The 22,747-nt window shown below is 44.7% G+C and overlaps 1 protein-coding gene across 1 annotated transcript in view; it reads left to right on the top strand.

Annotated features, from left to right (window-relative positions):
• CTNNA1 (catenin alpha 1) overlaps positions 1 to 22,747 on the top strand; it is a 220,490-nt gene that overhangs the window by 17,678 nt on the left and 180,065 nt on the right. The window contains 2 exon segments of the mRNA XM_030574175.1: positions 18,542 to 18,648; positions 21,390 to 21,585. Of these exon segments, the coding sequence (XP_030430035.1) occupies positions 18,544 to 18,648; positions 21,390 to 21,585 (301 nt within the window). The 5' untranslated portion in view covers positions 18,542 to 18,543.

The raw sequence follows: 22,747 nt of genomic DNA on the forward strand, positions 1-22,747 counted from the left end.
GATTCAGGGGATGGCATTTTGGGCGCTCCCCACAGGGCGCACAGGAGCTTCCGATTCCGCTCCCGTCGTGCCGCCAAAGAAGGACCTTCTGCCGACGTGCCGTGGAAAACGGCGGCAGGCAATTTAGCAGTTCAATGACTACCGCTGTCGCCTGCAGCATTTCAGCAGAGGGTCCTTCTTTGGCGGTGCGATGGGAGTGGAACTAGAAGCTCCCGCGCACCCCATGAGGAGCGCACAAAATGCTGCCGCCCCCCCCCCCGAATTCTGCCTAGGGCACCAGAAACCCTGGCGCCGCTCCTGAGTAACGGGCCCACACTTTCCTTGACTTTCTTGTTGCTAACATACCTGAAGAAACCCTTCTTGTTACTCTCAACATCTCTCGCTGGCTGCAACTCCAAGGGTGATATGGCCTTCCTGATTTCACTCCTGCATGCCTGAGCAATATTTTTAAACTCCTCCCTGGTCATTTGTCCAATCTTCCACTTCTTGTAAGTTTTTCTTTTTTGCATTTAAGATCAGCGACCTGCCATATTTACTGTTCTTTCTACACATCAGGATGTGTTTTTCCTGCAACCTCAATAAGGATTCTTTAAAATACAGCCAGCTCTCCTGGACTCCTTTCCCCCCTCATGTTGTTCTCCTAGTGGATCCTGCCCATCAGTTCCCTGAGGGAGTCAAAGTCTGCTTTTTTTGAAGTCCAGGGTCTGTATTCTGCTGCTCTCCTTTTTTCCTTGTGTCAGGATCCTAAACTCAACCATCACATGGTCACTGCCTCCCAGGTTCCCATCCACTTTTTTGCTTCCCCTTACTCTTCCCGGATTGTGAGTAGCAGGTCTAGAAGAGCTCTGCCCCTAGTTGGTTCCTCCAGCACTTGCACCAGGAAATTGTCCCCTACACTTTCAAAAAACTTCTTGGATTGTCTGTGCACCGCTGTATTGCTCTCCAAGCAGTTGTCAGGGTGGTTAAAGTCTCCCATGAGAACCAGGGCCTGCGATCTAGTAACTTCTGCTAGTTGCTGGAAGAAAACCTTGTCCACCTCATCCCTCTTGTCTGGTGGTCTATAGCAGACTCCCACCATGACATCACCTTTGTTGCTCACACTTCTAAACTTAATCCAGAGACTCTCAGGTTTTTCTGCAGTTTCATACTGGAGCTCTGAGCAGTCTTACTCTTCTCTTACATACAATGCAACTCCCCCATCTTTTCTGCCCTGCCTTTCCTTCCTGAACAGTTTATATCCATCCATGATAGTACTCCAGTCATGTGAGTTATCCCACCAAGTCTCTGTTATTTCAATCACATCATAGTTCCTTGACTGTGCCAGGACTTTGAGTTTTCCTCCCAGGCTTCTAGCATTTGTGTATAGGCACTTAAGATTGTCCCGCTTTCTCAGTCTGAGACAGGAGTCCTCCCCTCTTGCACTCTCCTGCTCATGCTTCCTCCCAGTATCCCATTTCCCCACTTACGTCAGGGCTTTGGTCTCCTTCCCCCAGTGAACCAAGTTTAAAGCCCTCCTCACTAGGTTAGCCAGGCTGCTTGCAAAGATGCTCTTCTTCCATCTCTTCGTTTCTGTGGAGCCCGTCTCTGTCTAGCACTCCTTCTTGAAACACCATCTCATGGTTGAAGAATCCAAAGCCTTCTCTCCAACACCACCTGTGTAGCCATCGTTGACTTCCACAATTCAACCGTCTCTACCCAGGCCTTTTCCCTGCACTGAGAGGATGGACGAGAACACTACTTGCACCTCAAACTCCTTTATCCTTCTTCCTAGAGCCACGTAGTCTACAGTGATCCGCTCAAGGTCATTCTTGGCAGTATCATTGGTGCCCATGTGGAGAAGCAGGAAGGGGTAGCAATCTGAGGGCTTGACAGAGACTGCCGAGACTCATCACATCGTGAATCCTAGCTCCTGGCAAGCAGCAGACCTCGGTTTTCTCGGTTGAGGCAGCAGATAGATGACTCAGTCCCCCAGAGGAGGGAGTCCCCAACCACCACCACCCGCCTCCTTCACCTGGGAGTGATGCTCATGGAACCCCCATCCCTAGGACAGTGCATCTCATGCCTTCCAATCGGTGGAGTCTCCTTCTGCTCCCTTCCCTCAGATATATCATCTAGTCCACTTTCCGCATTAGGACCTGTGGAAGAACATGAAAACGGTTGCTCATCTGTATCTCCATTGCTGGTACATGGACACTTCTTCTTCTTTCTTCTTTTGGAGGTCACATGCTGCCAAATTTCTTCACCGTCCCTCTGTCCCCTCTGTGCAGCCTGCTCCGATTCTACAGAAGCCACATTGCAAAGCTGTACCCCAACCTACCGGTCAGGTCTATACAACAAGCCTATAACTATAACTGTGTTGCTTCGAGTATGTGAAATCCATACCCTCTGAATGACATAGTTTTACTGACCTGACCCCTTGTGTAGACAGCACTATGACAGTGGGAGAGTGCCTTCTTCTGACATAGCTATCACCTTTGGGGAGGTGGATTAACTGTGCTGATGAAAGAAGTTCTCCCTTCAGCATAGGAGTGTCTTCGCTAAAGTGATGTGGTGATGCAGCTGCATGGCTCTACATAAAGACAAGCCAACTGTATCCTCGCTAGTGCTGCACTTTCCTGTGTGTGTCTGGAGTTGCATTGCACAGTTTTTTGCTGAAGTAAGCTGAGCTGCTCTGATTCTTTCCCAGTGAATTATGGAAGAGCTAGTCTGTACTGGGTACATGGGCATGTGTGTAACAGGATGACCTACTCCTTTTTAAGGGCTGAGGTGTTAGGGAGCAGCTGGCAGGTGCTGGGAATCATGTGACCCAGTTGGAAGCACTTAGTGACTGGGACTGATTATTTAAATCCCCTGGCCAGAAATTAATGCCCCAGCTCTGAGAGGCAGGATTTAGGAGAGGGCTGGGAGCACTTCCTTGTGCTTGCTGAGGGAGGGCAGGAAAGACCTGTGTTGGGGGAAAGACCAGAATATTAAGCTATCAGACATTCTTAGTTGGATAACAGGACAGTTGCTTTTTGTTCCAATTTCCTTTTGTTTAAAAAATAAACAGAGCTGGCCCTCCAAGATAAGGCTACACATTGAACTGGGTGCAGCCAATTGTTTGTCCCACTGTTGATCTGGTCTGCAAATCTATGGGGGTGGGGTGGAGAGGGGAATTATGAGAAGGCATTGGACTGTCAAACTCAAGTGACTTGACCTTTGTCCACACTGCAAAGTGGGAGGGTTACCAGCCCAAGTGAAAGACCATTCTTGGCTTTAACTAGCTGAGCCAGCTTGTTTGGGTTGAAAGCACCACTAAACTCAGATGAGAGGGTTTTGTGTGTGAACAGAAGGTGTGGGGAGTTGTTAGGGATAACAGTTGAGCAAGAGCATGGGCTATCTCTTCAGTGAAAACATACTTGCTGGGAAAATTGATCTTTTTGCAGATCCTCTGGCATCTCTGCCAAATGAACTACTTCAATTATTAGCCATGTGTGGCTTTGTCTCAAGTGTTACAGCATTTGTGGCACTGAGGCTTATGTGGGTTCTAGGATTGCAGTGTAGGATCAAAATGCACTGGTAGAACTGTGAGGTAAAAGTAGCATGCTTCTTCCTTCTGTTGTGTAGCGTGCTTTATTGTTAGCTATTAATTGTTCACTTTGAATATTTGATTGAAGCACTCCTCTTCTCCCTCCTCCCAAAACCAGTGTGATGCAACTAGGTCTTTCAAGAGGTAGGGTGTCTTCACTCAAGCTTCTAAATATATATTTAATTTTAGGCACTCTTTAATAAACAAAATCTTGTTGCATGTTGTTTTTTTGTTTTTTAAATCTCAAGAAATGCCTTCACAAAGTCAGGCTTCCCTGCATGTGTCTAGAATCCTGCTTGAATAGTTTAACTTTTGGCAACCAATAGTCTGCTCAGAGATTAAATCAGACAGCTAGTCTGAAGGAGTGCAAGATGACTTTGAATAATTAAAAGGATATGAGCATAGTTCTTGTGCTCAATCTGAGGATGTCATCTATCAGTTTAAGGCTTATTGTAACCGAATGATAAACTAATACAGTATCTTCTGTATTTGCTATAATTTGACTTTGACACAGTCCTTTAACTCTTTTGAGGCAATATGTTTCTGCCAAACAAGAATGAAAAAACCTTTATATAAGTAAAGGCATCAGGCTATTGAGTAAGCATTTTGATTTTGAAAATGCTTGCTTTTTGTGAAATCATCATTATGGTCTTGAGAATATCCTATTAGATGTTGGAGGAGAGCGTGTCTTCTCCCTCCCTCATGAAATAATTAGATTTCATGTCCATGATGTCTAACTTCAAAAACCTTGGATGTACTTATTTTTCCCTAATAAATTGCCAAGTTTCTAACTGTTAAAGTGGAGGGTGAAAAATAGCATTCCTTTTAAGTAATTTGGACCTGTAAAGGAATTATAGTAGAGAAGCTGCCAAGATCTGTTGGGCCTTATCCCTGTCCTATTGAAGGGGAGGGAGGTAACACACCAGAATATGCACAAGGGTATATGTGTGAGAGGATCACATGTTGAAAAAATGCCTTTGTGTGAGGGCACGTGACTCAAAGGAAGAACAGGGTTTTCATGGGTTACTGGAGGATTTGTAGCTGGAAGAAATTGATGTCCTTACCTTTCGTGAGGGAATAAGGCAGCTGGGAGGGGGTCAGGTTAAGACATAATTTTTTAAAAGGAGATTAAATGTAAAAAGTTGCTGTGACAGATATGACAGTTTCCTGCACTCTCTTTGAGAGATTTTGAGGGCACGTCTATACTGGCAAAGTTACAGTGCCACTCAGAGCGCGAAAGGAAAACAAGCTGTTGTGTGTGCACACTAACAGCTGCCCGCACAATAGCGTGTTCACACTTGCAGCACTATCTGGAGCAGTGCACTGTGGGCAGCTGTCCCACAGAGCACTTCTTTCTCTTTTTTTTGCTGCTAAGACTTGTGAGAAGTCCAGAGTGGGTCGTGGGGCATCCTGGATCCAGTCCCAATGTCCTATGATGCATTGCTTCACATCTCAGCAATCCCTGTGCTTCCGTCCACATTTGTCACCATCTTTCAATGGTTTGTGTATTGCGTGCCCTACCTCTTTTGGGCTGCAGGAATGGATTTCGAACTGCTGATCAGTATGCTGTTTGCTCTGAGCAACATGTCACAAGAGGCAGTGGAGTTATTCCTTTACTACAAAGGCAAGAGAAGTGCAACAGTGATCTTGCCATGTGTAGTAGTTACAACACAAGATGGCTTGTGGCATTCACAGAGGTGCTGACCACAGTGGAACGCCGCTTTTGGGCTTAGGAAACAAGCACTGAGTGGTGAGATCACATCATGATGTATGTCTGGGATGATGAGAGGTGGCTGTAGCACTTTCGGATGAGGAAAGCCACGTTCATGGGACTGTGGTGAGCTCGCCCTAGCCCTGTGGTGCAAGGACATGAGAATGAGAGCTGCCCTGTTGCTGGAGAAGCGTGTGGCAATTGCACTGTAGAAACAGGCTACTCCAGCTGGCTACTCCGATCGGTCGCTAACCAGTTGGGAGTGGGAAAGCCAACCACTGGAGTTGTTGATGGAAGTGTGCAGGGCCATTAATTGCATCCTACTCTGAAAGACCGTGACTCTGAGCAACGTGTATGGCTTTGCACAAATGAGCTTCCCTAACTGCGGAGGAGCAATAGATAGTACACACATTCCAATTCTGGCACCAGACAACCTAGTCACAGAGTATATTAATCAGAAGGGTTGTAGATCACCTTGGGCGTTTCACAGACATGAAGGCAGGCTGGTCCAGAAAGGTGCATGACAAATGCCTCTCCTGGAACATTGGTCTGTTCAGGAAGCTGCAAGCAGGGACTTTCTTCCCAGAAGATCATTGTAGGGGAAGTCGAAATGCCCATTGTGATTCTGGGAGACCCTGCCTACCACTTAATGCTGTGGCTTATGAAGCCATACACGGAGCACCTTGACAACAGCAAGGAGCGGTTCAACAACTGGCTGAGCAAGTACAGAATGACTGTGTGTGCATTTGGCCATTTTAAAGCCTGCTGGCGATGCCTGTATGGGAAGCTGAACATGGCCTTAACATAAATGTATATTGCTTTGCAGTGGTCTTTTTGCTTTCACTTAATAGAATAAAGATTACTTTCAAACAAACACAATTCTCTTATTAAAAGACAACAACTGGAGGAGAGAAAATTCACCAGCAGGAAGGGGAGGTGGGGAAAGGGAAGGCCTCGATAGGAGGTGGAGTCCCGGGATCGCTAAAGATTTGTATATGTCCAGGGATCATACCCAACCTTCTCCTTTTGGAGTACAATGCTGCAGGTGCTGTATTTCAGCAGGGCCAAGCTGCGGAGAGATGGATGTTGAGTGCAGTGGGTAGTGGGAGCTCACAGTGCTGGACTGTGAGGAGGGAGAAGTGGAATGCTGCAGGTAGAGAGTGGAACCAGGAGGCTGATAACAGAGTGAGTGTGTGTGTGTGTGTGAGAAGCGCATCGGGAGGCCTGGCATGGAGCTGCTCAGTTTGAAGAGCTAGTATCACCTGGAGCGTGTCCACTTGGCTCTCCATATCGTTTGAGCTGCTCCATCGCTGCTTTCTTGTGTGCCGCGTTCTCCTTTCCTTCCCTCTTCTCGCTATCCTGCCCGTCCATCAATTCCGGTTTCTCAGCAGGGGAGTGCAACATAACCTCACGGAGAAAATCGTCCTTAGTTCTTCTTGGCCACTTTCTAATTCTGCACAGCCATTCTGCCTCCAATAACAAAGAGGGAGAGGCTGGGCTCCCAAGGTCATCTCTGTGAAGTTTAAATGCAACATTTTACAGAAACAGTATTGTTTGCAATACAGACAACACTGATTAAGTGCATGAAACACAGCCAGTAGTCTCTCACCTGTTGCTAACTGGCTGACCCCAGGCAAGCGCACATGAGCCACAAGACCTCCAGAATGGTGAGGAGCTGCAGGGGCAGGGTAAATCGGTGTTCCCAGCACTGTAGTGGGAGCCTGATAATCACTCCTGTCCCCGTATTTTCCACAGGCTGTGTTCATTATAGAAGATATCTTGCTGCTGAGGGTGAGCAGGGAATCAGGGGAGGGTTTTCTCCACAGCAGCTAGGATTGATCAGTATCTCCACAAGAGTTTCCAGGAGATCTCTGAGGGAGATTCCTGTGAAGTGAGGGAGTCTGTCAACAGCCTGTTCTGCTGCTCAGACTAGGCATGTGGTGGGAGACTAGCCTTCTTTCTTCAACCTTCCTGCCCCCAGCAACTCCCTTAGCAGTTCCCAAAATCTGATCCACTTACTGGCCGCCTCTTCTGTTTGCTCTTCACCATGATCTGACTGCTGTGACTGGCTAGGCTCCTCCGGGGTAGAAAAGAGCTTCTGACTGCATGCATCTCTGGCCTCCGAGTCATCCTCTGCCTCTGGGTCCCCTTCCCCTTCTTGATCTAAGATTTCTCCCTCTTGGCTCAGTCCACTCTTGACTGGCATGCGAGCTAACAAAGTATTCACAGAGGCCTTTGCAGTGGAGGTGGGGTTGCCACCGAGTATCGTGTCCAGCTCTTTGTAGAACCAGCTCATGGGCACAGCACCGGAGCTGCAGTTTGCCTCCTGCGACTTGGGGTTGGCATTCCACAGCTCCTTCACTTTTACCCTACACTGCAGTGTGTCCTGGTCATGGCCCCTTTCTGTATTGCGTCATGAAATCTGTTCATAGGTATCATAATTCCTATAGCTGGAGCGCAGCTGGGACTGGACAGCCTCATCTTTTCAAATGCTGATGAGGTCCAGCAGCTCAGCATTGCTCCAAACGGGGGACCCCTGGTGCATGGAGCAGACATGGCCACCTGGAAAGATATGCTGAGACCATTGCATGCATCACCAAGCAAACAGGAAGAGGATTTTCAAATTTGCAAAGGAATGTACGGGGTGGGGATGGCGATTGCTCACCTGAGGGCAGGTAGTAGAGTTCAAATTTATGACCAGAAAGGTAAGAATAGGCATTGTGGGACACCTCCCGGAGGCCAGTCGCAGTGCTGTAATCGCCATGATGTCTACACTGGCACCTCAACGTTGTAGCCCTAGCTCAGAAAGCACCTCTCCTTGTGTTGGGGTGGGTTCCCCCCCAACGCACTAAGTGGCTTGGCAGTGTGTACGCCTCAGGAGTTACAGTGCAGAAAGCTGCTTGGCTGTACAGAAACTTGTTAGTATAGACAAGGCCTGAATTAAGTATTTTTGGAGTCCATTGTCGTAAACTCAAAGCTAATATATTGTGAGCCTGGATGATCAAAAGGACTTTACTGAAGAATGGGGCGGACAGGAATGAACTTTTTGGACAAGATGTGAAGTGGATTTCATTGGAAATATCACAGGAGAGGTGAAAACAAATCTCCTCCCCTCCATCTCAGGTTATATAAAAATCCAGCCCTTTGAATCTGTGCCCTGAGGAGAGGCCAATTGTCTGCTGATTACCTGTTCCCAGGGTCACAATGTCAAAGGCCCAAACTCTATAAAAGAGCGACTAAGGGCTTGTCTACCCTGGCAACTTACAGTGCTGTAGCTTTCTTGTTCAGGGGTGTGGAAAAAGCACTCCCCTGAGTACAGCGCTGAAACTTGCTGCGAAGTGCCAGCGTAGGCAGCGCTGGTAGCTATGCCTCTTGGGGAAGTGTCCCCGTCCCGTCCTGCCCCCAGTGCTGGGAGAGTGCTGCGCTGCGACCACACAAGGCATGTTAAAGCACTGCCACAGCAGCACTTTAGTGTTGTCAGTGTAGACTAGCCCTGAGACAAGGTGTGTGAGGTTAATATCTTTTATTAGATCACTTCTGTGGTCAGAGAGACAAGCTTTGGAGCTGCACAGAACTCCTGGGTCTTTCCCAGACCTGTGTAACTCAAAAACTTGTCTCTGTCTTACAGAAGTTGGTCCAGTAAAAGATTATATCTCACCTACATTATCTCTAATACCCTGGTACTGACAGAGCTACAACAACATTGCATGAAGGGGTTACTAACAGATTCATGCGGGTGCTAGTTCTGAGCTATGAGCTTGTAACCATACAAAAATCCTTTGGTAGGGTTTGAAGGATTGATCAGCTGCTGGAGCCCTGGTTCGGGGAGGGGGCCTGATTTCTGGTAAGCTTATTAGTATGCATGTAGGTTGACTTGTTGTTTTTTAATGTTTTCTCTGTAATGCTTAAGAGGAAATGTAGTTGCTGGTAATGAGCTGTGTGGTAACTGATAGCTGTTAGCAATTATGCTGTTTATAGCCACTGAGGAGAAAGCAAAGCAGACCTGTTTAGGCAGTCTGACTTGCTGGGGAACTTAGGCAAGGAACTGTGCAGTTTGGGGAAAAAATCATAGGTCTCAGCCCAGGAGGGGATGGCTGTAGAGCCAGAAGCCTAAAAGCTGGTGCCCTTGCTAGCCCACAGAGGGGGAATAGAGGCACAGTTGCCCTGAATTGTGATAGCCGCTTCCCTTTTTTTAAAAGTAGTATCAGTTTTAGAAAATTACTTAGGTAATTTTGGGTTTTGCTTCTAACTGATCAGAGAAACATTTTTCTCTATTCTAGTTTATCTGTAACTCCAAATTAGTAACTTCACATAATTCCACATGGGCCTTTGGCACATCAGCAGTAGAGAAAGAAGCATGTAAAATACCAAGTTGTGACTGTAAAGACAAACTGGGGGGGGGGGGGCACGGAGGTATATTCAAGATCTGGTAAAATACTTGAAACTTTCAACCACTCATTGAAATTGACTAGAGTTGTCCAGCAGGACCTGAATGCTGTGGTCTCTGTGAGCAATTTGATGTAAATATTCAATTACTAAAAGATACAGAGGTAGTGCAGTATCCTTAGGTGTTTTTATATATATTTCAGTTCGTGCTATCCCTAAATCTTACTACTGAGGATTTTCTGTAATGAGAAAGCAACTTCACTGTATCTATGCTAGGGTATAGGATTGGAGCAAGGGGAACATCTGAAGGGTTTGACAGATGAGTAGAGGGAATTTGGGGTTGGACAGGTGACATTTAACCAGGCTAGGTCCACAGATCTTAACATTGGATTTTCAGCCTGCTTGTAGCATTGCTAGGTCTCTCTGCCTCCAATCACTCAGAACAGCTTAAACTTGTCCTTAAGAGCCTGGTTTGTGCTGAACACTCTTGACCAGGGGTGGGTAAACTATGGCCCAGGGGCCATATCGGGCCCTCCATACACTTTAATCTGGCCCTCCAAGCTCCCGCTGGGGAGTGCGGTCTGGGGCTTGTCCCGCTCTGTGCAGTGGCTCTGTGTGGCTCCTGGAAACAGCGGCATGTCCCTCCTCCGGTTCCTACATGTAGGGGCAGCCAAGGGGCTCTGCACGTGGATCCCGGTCCCCAGTGCTGCCCCCGCAGCTCTCATTGGTCAGGAACCGTGGCCAGTGGGAGCTGCAGGGGTGGCGTCTGTGGATGGGGCAGCATGCAGAGCCGCCTGGCTGCGCCTCCGCTTAAAACCCAGAGGGGGGACATGCCGCTGCTTCTGGGAGCTGCTTGAGGAAGCACCACATGGAGCCTGCACCCCTGACCCCCTTCTGTACCTCAGCCCCCTGCCCTAGCTCTGATCCACCTCCTGCCCTCTGAGCCCCTTGGTCCCAGCCTGGAGCCCCTTCCCCCACCCTGAACTCCTAATTTCTGGCCCCACCCTAGAGCCCTCGCCCCAACCCCCAATTTCATAAGCATTCAGGCCCGCCGTACAATTTCTGTACTCAGATGTGGCCCTTGGGCCGCAAAGTTTGTCCACCCCTGCCCTTGCCTAACAGGCAGTCAAGCCATTCATGGTACAACACTTCCTCATGGCTATAACTGTAGCCAGATAAGTGTTTGAGTTAAGGGCATTATCCAGTGACACCTTCCCACCCCCCCTGCCCACAATACTCCATTATTCACATGTATAAAGTAGTTCTCTGAATGGAACCAACTGTTTTTCCCTAAGATGAATTCAGTTTTTTATTGGGCTTAAGAGGTAGTGCTGCTTCTATTTTGGCTTAAAATACTGCAAATTGAAACTAGACAAATTCAGACTGGGAATTATGTAAATTTTTAACAGGATAATTAACCACAGGAACAATTTACCAAGGGTTGTGGTGGTTCTTTATCACTGGTAACTTTTTTAAATCAAGAGTGAATATATTTCTAAAAATTTTGCTCTAGGAGTTGTTTTGGGGAATGTCTGTGTTATACAGCAGGTCAGACACTAGACTCACAATGATCATCCCTTCTGGTCTTAATCTATGAATAACCTACAAAGGGAAAATGCTTATGGCATATGCTAGATGTGTGTATTGCAACTGAAATATATCTAACTTGCAGATCTACAGCTCTTTATCTTATGCCCATCCTTTACTAAGGCCTGGTCTACACTACACGTTTAAACAGATTTTAGCAGCCTTAAACCGATTTAATGCTGCACCTGTCCACACAACGAGATCCTTTATATCGATATAAAGGGCTCTTTAAACCAGTTTCTGTACTCCTCCCCGACGAGAGGAGTGGCGCTGAAATCGGTATTACCATATCGAATTAGGGTTAGTGTGGCCGCGAATCGACGGTATTGGCCTCCGGGCGCTATCCCACAGTGCACCATTGTGACTGCTCTGGACAGCAATCCGAACTCTGATGCACTGGCCAGGTAAACAGGAAAAGCCCCGCGAACTTTTGATTTTCATTTCCTGTTTGCCCAGTGTGGAGCTCTGATCAGCACGGGTGGCGATGCAGTCCTAAATCCAAAAAGAGCTCCAGCATGCGCCGTGCGGGAGATACTGGATCTGATCGCTGTATGGGGAGACAAATCTGTTCTATCACAGCTCCGTTACAGAAGACGAAATGAGAAAGCATTTGAAAAAATCTCCAGGCTATGATAGACAGAGGCCACAGCGCAGTGCTGCGTGACAAGCGTAACGGAAAGCCAAAGAATCAAATGGACGCTTATGGAGGGAGGGAGGGGGTACTGAGGACTCCAGCTATCCCACAGTCCCTGCAGTCTCCGAAAAGTATTTGCATTCTTGGCTGAGCTCCCAATGCCTGTAGGGTCAAACACATTGTCTGGGGTGTTTCAGGGTATATGTCGTCAATTTACCCCCTCTCCACCCCCCCCCCCCGTGAAAGACAGGAGGGGGGGGAATCGTTTCTTGACTTTTTTATGTCACCCTATGTCTACTGCATGCTGCTGGTAGACGCAGTGCTGCGGCAATTAATAGCAGCATCCTCTCCCCTCCCCAGTGGCAAACGATACAATATGACTGCTATCCATTGTCATCATCAGCCCGTGAGTGCTGCTGGCTGGCCTCAGATGAGGTCGGCCGGGGGCGCCTGGGTAAAAATAGGAATGACTCCCGGTCGTTCCTGGTAGATAGTACAGAACGGCTGGTAAACGTCCTCCTCATAGCAACTGGGGGCTGAGTTCCATCAGCGCCCCCCCCCCCCCCCCCCCCGCTTTCATGTCTAAAGGAAAGATTCTGTACTGCCTGGACTATCTCAGCAGCTGGAGGCTTCCTCCTCCTCATTTTATCTCACTAAAAAGTCAGTGTTTCTTATTCCTGCATTCTTTATTACTTCATCACACAAATGGGGGACACTGCCACGGTGGCCTAGAAAGGTTGGGGAAGAAGGGAATCAACTGGTGGGGTTGTTGCAGGGGCATCCCCCGTGAATGGCATGCAGCTCATCATTTCTGCGGGATCTGACATGGAGCGGCTGTGCTCTCTGGTACACTGGTTCTCTAGTACACTTGCCTCATATTCTAGGCAGGACTGACTCTATTTTTAGATAAACCATAAAGGAGGGATTGACTCGGGGAGTCATTCCCATTTTTGTCTGTGCGCCCCCTGCCGACCTCCGCTAAGGCCGGCCAGGAGCACCCATGACAGCAACAGATGGTACAGAATGACTGACTGGTAACCATCTCTGCTACCTTGCAATGGCAAATGAATGCTGTGTAGCGCTGCAGTACCGCCTCTGTCAGCAGCATCTAGTACACATACGGTGACAGTGACAAAAGGCAAAACGGGCTCCATGATTGCCATGCTATGGCGTCTGCCAGGGCAATCCAGGGAAAAAGGGCGCGAAATGATTGTCTGCCGTTGCTTTCATGGAGGAAGGAATGAGTGATGACGTTTACCCAGAATCACCCGCAACACTGTTTTTTGCACCATCATGCATTGGGATCTCAACTCAGAATTCCAATGAGCGGGGGAGACTGTGGGAACTATGGGATAGCTGCGGGATAGCTACCCACAGTGCAACGCTCCGGAAATCGACGCTAGCCTCGGTACATGGATGCACACTGCCGAGTTACTGTGCTTAGTGTGGCCGCATGCACTCGACTTTATACAATCTGTTTTACAAAACTGGTTTATGTAAAATCGGAATAATCCCGTAGTGTCAACATACCCTAAGGATCAAAACCTGTCACTGACTTCCAGATAGATTATCTAGTTTGTCTGAGGCATACGAAGTATGGGAGTAAAGTCCCTCTTTTGGCATTTGGAGCATGTTCCTAGAGGACAGTGGTTTCTCCAGGGGCTGAATATGGCACATACCAATTTCCAGCAATATTCCTGGGAGACCTTATTGAGTGAAGTTTAAGTATGTTTGGAATCCATTGCATTAAGTGAGTGGGTTATGTATTATTGTGAGACAAGATTGTATGTCACCTCTGAGTGAGATGGGATGTGAACTCTGGAAAGTGTCACTATTGAATAAGGTGCTAGACAGGAATGGACGTTTGTACCAAACTGTATCAAGGGGCCACCTGGGGAATGTTGAGGGAGAAATGAATGCAAATTCCCCACCTCCAGTTATGCAAAACTCTAGCTTTTTGAAGCTGCATCCTGAGGAGAGTACCATTCTCTGCTGATTACCTGTTCCAGAGTCTGTCAAAGACCCAAGCTGTATAAAGGAAAGACTAACCTATTCAAGGGTGTGCTAGTTCTAAGCTGATGCTGTCATGAATTTTACCCCACCAAGAGTTTGTGGTTACAAGGATTGAGTCCTACCAGAGCCCTTGCTGGAGTTGTGGGGTGGTAGTGGTGGTCTCTAAGTTTATTAGCATGTGAGTAGGTTCTTCTGTTTTTAATGGGTTTTCTCTGTAAGAATAAATGTGTGAATCGTGCTTGGTGCTAGTCTAAAGGAAATTTCAGGTGAGCACAGAAGTTTCTGGTTGGAATTGATTTTTGAACTTGAGTCTCTCCTTCTCCTTCTCCCCACCATTCTCTCATACCAAACTACATCCAACAAGGGACAATTGCATTGGCTTGGAAGTTGTGGTAAAATGATGAGTAATGAAATAGTTTGCTTAACTGTTACCTGTAGAATTTGAAGTCAACATCCAGTGGGGCATTCACTCTGAGCTGCTATTCTGGATGCTCCGATTCATTAGCTTCCTGTATCTTTTGAATAGTTCGCAGTCAGTTTCACAAGAGTTACCAGCGCTCATGATTTCTATTTTACAAGTGACATGTTTTTGTGTCTTTACAGTCCGTGCTTCTGAGAGTGCAGCCTGATCTTAACTAGGAAAAAAGGTCTCAGCATATGTTAGTTACCAAGAATTAACTAACGTCTAGTAATATCCTAGTGTGGACAAGGCAGTCTATCATCCATCTCCCCCACACTTTTCATAAGCTGGTCAAGGTAAACACTAGAGGATTTATTTTAACCACATAACGCATGGGCACAGCCAGCTGTCTTGTCCACACTATAATATAGAACCAAAACACGTGGTTTCTGTGGCAGATATCCTTTGAATTCAAGAAGCCCTGTGTATACTGATGCTATTGTTTGCAGCAAAAACTGTATCAGGGTTGCAAAATGGCTTCCTATAACCCCCAGTTTAGAGGATGATTAGTCCAAACAGAAGACATTTCAGGCATAAGAAGAGGCAAGGAGTTTGGGTATGTCTACACTGGCAGAGTTACAGGACTGGCAGGTACAGTGCTGCTCAGAGTGCTGAAGGGAAACTGCTGTTGTGTGTTCACACTGTCAACTGCCTGCGCAATAGCATGTTCGCGCATGAATTCAAACTTCGAAGGATAAGATTTTTATTGGTAAATGATTTCACATTACACGCACATACTGACCAATTTTTTTCCCCCAATGATAAATGAAACTTACTGGTAGGCAGAAAAATGTTACTTGAGAACTTTGTATGTGATTTAAGGATATTTACTTTGTATTTTTTGACAAGTGATGTTGGTAATTTTGTCTTAACCATTATAAAGCCTTAGCTTTTTGAATCACTGAACTTCTGATGTATGGGTATTCAGCATATTAAAAACAAATGTCAACTCCTATCTTTGTTTGTACTGCTACTTTTTTTCATGCAAGGAAAACAATGAAAATTCAGTACCTTTATCTTAATTTGGGAATGGGATGAGCACCATCTCTAATTTAAAATGTTTCGAAAAATGCATGCGCACTCTTACCTGAGATTCCTTCCTCTTCATAACACTCATCCATGCTTACCTGGTTGGATTGATTAGACTGACGGAGTCTCAAACAGGTCCTGACTTACAGCATGGCTGGAATCCCTGCTGCATCTCCCTGTGTTTCTCCTTCTGTTTTCTGTTCATGGCATGGATCTGTCCGGGGCTTTTTCTGAGGTATCCACAGTGGTCTGTAGGGTGCTGGTGGGGTCTCTGCCAAATATAGCATGCAGCCCATTGTTAAAACAGCAGGTCTGTGGCTCAGAACCAGATCTATGTTTGGCCTCGTGATATGGCTGGCAAATTTCCTTTGTGATTCACGCGGCGCTGCTGATATCTGTTGAATCCCTTTGCCTGCATCCCTAGTACAATCTATTAATAACGTCCATCTTCCTATGGCTGGTCCATATCTGGCAGGCCCATATCTATGTTTGCACAGGCCCAAGAGATACAGTATCTCCTGTCTGTTCCAGGTAGGAGTATATCTAGTGGGTGAAGCTGTCATGGGCAGTTGCACAAGGGTGAGCTGCTAGGTGTGCTTGCTAGGGTAGGCAATCAGGAAAAAGTATTTAAAAAACATGCAGGAGTTTTAAAAGGGATGGAGGGGCTTCCAGTTTGTGGAATCCCTCGGCAGTGGAGCTTACACTTGTGACCAGAGTGGACGATGTCACAGGAAATGGGCACGTTATGGGACAGCTTCTTGAGGACTGCTAGGGTCACCACAGGTCATGCAATATCTGCACTTACGTTGTGTCAACCTCAGTAGATGAGCTGTCACTGCGTTGCTGTAACTGGATGTTTATGTAGGTCAGAGACAAATTTGAATAGACATATGCACAGATGAGTTGAGGCAAGGAAACTTATGTCCCGTATGACTTTTATGGTTCAGTATCCTGTCTTCAGACAGTGGCCAATGCCAAGTGCTTCAAAGGAAATAGAACAGGGTAATTATCAAGTGATCTATCCCTGTCATGCAATCAGAGCATCTGGCTGTAAGAGGCTTAGGGGGACACAACGCATGGGGTTGTATCCTTGACCATCTTGGTTAATAGCCATTGATTTACTTATCCTCTAACTTATCTAATTCTCTCTTGAACCCTGTTATGGTTTTGGCCTTCAGTGTCCCCTGGCAAAGAGTTCCACAGTTTACTGTGCATTCGTTGTGCGAAGAAGTACTTCCTTTTGTTTTAAACCTGAGGCCTGTTACCTTCATTGGTGACTCCTTGTTCTTGTCAACCTAACAGCGTAGTGTAGACTATACCTCAGTCTTTTTAAAGAAGTCCACCAATGAAAACTGGATACATTTTTTCTGGTACTTCCAAGATAAATAGGGGAATACGTTGTTTTCATACTTGTAGTATAAAGAAGCACAAAGGAGACAAACAAAAACGTTTTTATTTGGAGGTCACCTTTTAAAAATAATTAACTGTTCTATGTAGGAGGTAGAAGGGTGTAACTTCAAACATCAGGTATCATTTAAAACATGGAGAGCCAGAAATTATGACCTATGGTGTAAACAGTAACCTGAAACTGGTTTTGCACACGTGTAAATATTTAAATACCGAGTTCCCTAGATCAAGTTGTTGCTTATGTGTTTTTTGTCTGGTTGTACCATTGTTTCAGCAATCAAAGTACTGTCTGGAGGTAAAGCTAAAACTGGGTATTCCCTTAATTCATTTTGTGTCTTCATGTTAGTTATATTCTTGAACCACGATACATCTCTCCAAGAATATCAGGTCTGTTCAGTGTCTTAGGAAAAATACTAGAGAGAATCGTGAAGTGCCACTTGACTGTTTAATGGGGATGTAAACATGAAACCTCTTTATGTGGAAGAAGGGGCTTAGCTATGACTTCGAGCATGTACAGTAGAACCTGAGTTACAAACACCAGAATTATGAACTGACCAATCAGTTACACACCTTATTTGGAACTGGAAGTATGCAATCAGGTGTCAGCAAATACAGTGCTGTGTTAAACTATTTAAAAAAAAAAAAAGTGTGTGTGGGGGGGGAGTTTAAAAAAAAAAAAGGCTGACAAGACAAGGAAACTGTTTTGTTTTTGTGCATGTTTTTATCTAAAGTAAGATGGTTTTAAAAGCATTTTTCTTCATAGTAAAGTTTCAAAGCTGTATTCAGTCAATGTTCAGTTGTAAACTTTTGAAATAACAACCATTGTTTTGTTCAAAGTTAAGAACGTTTCAAAGTTACAAAACTCCTCCATTCCTGAGATGTTTGTAACTGAGGTTCTACTGCAGAGCCTGCACCCCCAGCCAGAACCCTCACCCTCCCTGCACCTCAATCCCCTGCCTCAGCCCAAGGCGCCCCCCCCACGCCCTGAACTTCTCTTTTCTGGCCCCACCCCAGAGCCTGCACCCCCAGTCAGAGTCCACACCAGCCCCAACTTCACGATCATTCATGGCCTGCCATACAATTTCCATATCCAGATGTGGCCCTCAGGCCAAAAAGTTTGCCCACCCCTGTTCTACTGTATTCATAAAGCTGTAAAGTAGCCTTGTAGTGGGAGATTTTAAGGGAAAGTGTTGGTTCTAGCCATGAAATATTGGTGAATATGGAAGGTATATAGTAGTCGAACACACTCAAGCTTTTCAGCTGTATATAGCAGCATTGCTATAGCTGAATGTAAGGTGACTTTGTATTCAAACTGATAAAAGAAAACAGCCTCAATCTGGCTTTGAGAAGTAAGTGGGGGTTGGAGGGAAGCTGGTTTCTGGCTCCTAAAATATTAGCCGGAGACTGAATTTAGTCAGAATAAGACTCACTAACCACCAAAATACTTTTGATGGAGCGCTCTGTTTTGGAATACTATATTTTTAGGTAGCTTTTCTAGGCTTATTTAACAGAAACGTAACAGTCATGTTTTCAGTTATGACACCGTAAATTCGCACTGAAATTATAAAATGGGAAGCTAATTCAAAACTGGTATTCCCAAAGGCAGTGCAAATTTGACTTTAAGCAGTAAGTACTTTAATGTAGCACTTTCATATAATCCCTATGTTTCATTTCAAAATAGATCCGTCATAACAAATAAGACCTAGTAAGTCTGAAGTTAACTCTCTCTCTCTCTCTCTCTCTCAGAAATGACTACTGTTAATGCAGGCAGTGTTAACTTCAAATGGGACCCCAAAAGTTTAGAGATAAGAACACTGGCAGTTGAAAGACTATTGGAGCCCCTGGTGACACAGGTAAGAAATCTATATATCAAGCTCTCAAGTTTTTGGTTAGTTTCAATTTGATAATTAATCCTCATACCTTCAAGTTTGAACTCCAGAAATGAAAACCTAGTCTGAAATAGATAAGTGGAGAGGAATGGAGGAGAAATCAAGGATAAAAGGTTTTTGCTCAGTCTGATGCTTCTAGTCTTAATCTTAGACTTTTTTTTTTTGCTTTTGTCAAACTTAATATAACACAATTCTTCATTTTAATCAGAGGTGCAAAAATCACATATCACATTGCTGCTGAAGTTTTATTGTACCTGCTCTCAGTTTATTCTCTTCGTGGTATAATTTTTTCCCCCAAGAATCCTTTAGGTGAAAGACTTACTGAATTGTTCTTGTCTAAATAGTGTTCTTTACAATTGTCATTAGAAACAGAGATGCTGTAGAAGGTTCTGTCTTGCATTAGAACTCTGGTGGACTAAAAGCCCTTATAGTGGGAACAGCAGCAACTGCTATAGTTAAGATTGCATAACAGCTTTCAAAAAGTTCACTTTGGGGAGAGCAGCCAAACAGTGAAAATTTTGAACACAAATGGTTGTTGCCTGGAGTACAAGGCAACTAGATATTTTCCTATTTGAAAATACTAGAAGCCCTTTTTGGACATGTCTATAGCCAAAATTAGTTGGGAGAAGTCAGTGTCCACTAAACTTTGCTCTGTGTCTGTGACTACCATATGTACTCGTTCATTAGCCCATTCGTTTATAAGATGATCCCCCAAGATGGATAAAAATAGCAAAAACCGTATGACCCTTTCATAAGCCGACCCTATATTTCAGGAGTTGGAAAACTTTGGCTCCCAGCCCGTCAGGGTAAGCCACTGGCGGGTCAGGATGTTTTGTTTATCTGGAGCATCAGCAGGCATGGAGCCCCTTGGCCACAGGGAGCTGACCACAAAAAAGGAAAAGTTTTCTCTTGTCACAGAATGCAGGACAAGAGGCAATGGGTTCAAACTACAGCATAGCAGATTTAGATTAAATCTCAGGAAAAGCTTCCTAACTAAGTAGGACGATGGAGGAGACTGCCTAGGGAAATCATGGCAGCTCCTTCACAGGAGGCTTTAAAAAAGGAGGCTAGATAACCATTTGTCGATGGTTTAGACTGAACAAATCCTGCATCTTGCCTGGGGGATAAACTAGATAACTCTTGTGGTCCCTTCTAGCCCTGTGGTTCCATGATTCTATGAGGGTTGGAACTTTTAGAGCCACAGCACTTAACGAATGGAGGAACTGATATCAATAGTAGGTTGTCATCCTTTTTGTGGACCAGCTACTAGAGGGATGACCAGTCTCTCTCTCTCTGGGTTGGCAGATACTTTCTGCTAGCAGAGGAAAGGTGAAACGTGGGACTCTTGGCTTATGTTCAAAGTTGTGGAGATGCTTGTGCTCTGGCGGTCATAGACCCTCCTCTTCCCCAACTGCTGCTGTTCGTCCATCTCCCCAGATTGCTCCTTCCAGTCTTCTTGTCCAGTCAGTCCCAGTATTCTCCCCCCAAAACTTCTTGTTCATATCTGGTTCCTCCACCACCAGTCCAGCTGTTGTCCCATCTGCATTTCAGTCAGGTGTCCTCCTTCTCCTCCCTAGTACCTGGATGTCAGCAGTGGAGGTATTGAGAGCACAGGAGAGACAGCTTCCTATCCTCATTTCTGGTGCCTAGAACATCCAGGATCAGTAAATGTAGAAAAAGTTCTCTTCAGCCTCTGCTCTGGGCTGGAATATGGAGACTCATTGGAGAACTTAGCTACCAAATCTCAGTCTCCGTTCACCCATGCTTGGTAGAGACTGCTTAGAAGCTTATAAACTGGCCAGATTTGGACAGGTTTTCCACAGGGCATGGCAAAAGGCACATACCTGACACACATTCAGCTCCTGCCAAACTTCAGATTTCTGCTCCACAGTATGAAACACTAGAATTTCTAAGTAAAAAGACTGCTTTTTTTTTTTAAAGGTGGAGGGAAAATATTTCACCTAATCTCATTTTCTGAAAAAATTCAGCCAATGTGGTTAAAACTTGGTGAAGTTTTTATAAGCAACTGAAAACAGGGTCTTAAACTGGGAAGTGTCAGTCAACCTTAAACTTACAGGTGGTGTTACCAACTGCACCTAGAAAAGTGATTAGATGAGAAATTGCTGACAGGTTGCAGTCATCTAATTTGGCTGTAAAACTACCTTGCTTGCAAAGTCCCTCATCCCTGTCTTGGACTGAAGAAAAACTGTGAAGCTAGCTTTCTATAGATGTGCCACTTCAATCCTGTTAATCTTTTTAAATGTTTTAAAGTCTTAAATAGTCCTGAACTAATTGTTTCAAACTTGGATTCTTATGTGAAGCCAAATCCAAAATAGCTCTGGCCTCTTGCTGAAATTGCAGCTTCAAAAGTTAGGTGCATCTTTTTCCATGCATCGTGATCAGTTTTTTCTACTTCTTAAAAAAAAAACAAAACGCCAACAAACATCTCACTAAGCACTTTAGCTTAAGTTTATCATACTTGTCTAATTACAATATTGCTATGCTTGTTGATTAAAGAACCATGAAAACGGCTCAAAAATGAATTTACTGGCAATTAAGTACTGCCTCCTTGAAGTCAGCATAAGTATTCCAAATGTTATTGATTCAGAAAATTGGAGCTGTTAAGTTGGTAAATTTGTATCTTGTTTCATGTTACATATACTTATTTGATATACATCTCAACTGTAAATTATCCCTTTTTTCAGGTTACAACGCTAGTTAATACCAGTAACAAGGGTCCTTCCAACAAAAAAAGAGGACGCTCTAAGAAGGCCCATGTTCTGGCTGCATCGGTTGAACAAGCAACAGAGAATTTCTTGGAGAAGGGAGACAAAATTGCAAAAGAGAGTCAGTTTCTTAAAGAGGAACTAGTGGCAGCTGTGGAAGATGTTCGCAAGCAAGGTAGGTGGTGTATTTTTGTGATAACTTAAATCTGCGTTTCTCTTAAGTCCTGTCTTTTAGCTATTCTTTCTAATGCCCAGAATTTTATCTGTGTGGATTTATCTTCCAAACTTTTGTCCTTTAATTTCCCTCAGCTTAAATAGCGCTTTAGTAGTTTAAACAGTACAGGTGCCGCAGGTAAATACTCTACATTACAAAAGACAGAAATAGATTACATTCTTTAAAGGGCATTTTCAACTTAGTTTATTTCGGGAGCAAAACTTTCTTTAGAAGAGGTTTTCTGTAAAAGCTTTGTTTTAAAAAGTACCATTCTTTAAACATGGGGAATGTTTAAAACAAAACATTGCCATACTAAAAATCTGAAAATGAAACTAAGTGTCCAAGCTGAGAGACTTAGTTAAAAGTAAATGATGCATAAATAGTGACAAGCTGAATTTTAAAAGTTAGTGAAGAAATGTTGGTTCACAACATAAGACTTTAAAAAAAAAAAATCTGTCCCTTTCAGTTGTCATGTGTTCTCTAAGGAAGTGTAAGAAAAGCTTCTGAAACCAGTCACTATAAAACTTGTGTTGGTAAATTTGTTACTCGTAATGATTTACACTTCACTCCTGAGTCTTCATTTTACAGTTCAGTGATGCCCAGTCAACTGATATTAATGGCTAGTGCTAGAATTTGATTTTCATTAACTTGTTTATGGCTGAAATTTACTAATAACAAAGTATCAGTTGAAAATGGTTTGAAGTTTTGGATCAGACTGACTGACTGAGAATCTCATTTGCACCATAAATTTAAAACGGGACTAATGTGGTGGTGATGGTGGTTTAAACAAAAATGTGCAGGAACCCCTTGCTTTAAGATGTTCTTCCATCTCTTGTTGCCTGCTTGATCTCTGCTAGAGAGGCAGAGTTTAGTTTCAACTGGGACCTCAGTCAGATATAGTAACTCCTCACTTTAACATTGCACTTATGTTCCTGAAAAGTGCTACTCTAAGTGAATCCAATGTCCCCATAAGATTGAATGTAAATATATATAAATAAATAAAAACAATTTACTGTACGCAGCAATGAGGATTGTAAGTTTTGGTTGAGGTGGTTGGAAGAGGGTGGGATATTCCCAGGGAATTCCTTACTGTTAAATGATGAACTAGCACTCAGCTGAGCCC

This window comes from Gopherus evgoodei, chromosome 8, assembly GCF_007399415.2.
Source record: "Gopherus evgoodei ecotype Sinaloan lineage chromosome 8, rGopEvg1_v1.p, whole genome shotgun sequence".
NCBI lineage: Eukaryota > Metazoa > Chordata > Testudines > Testudinidae > Gopherus > Gopherus evgoodei.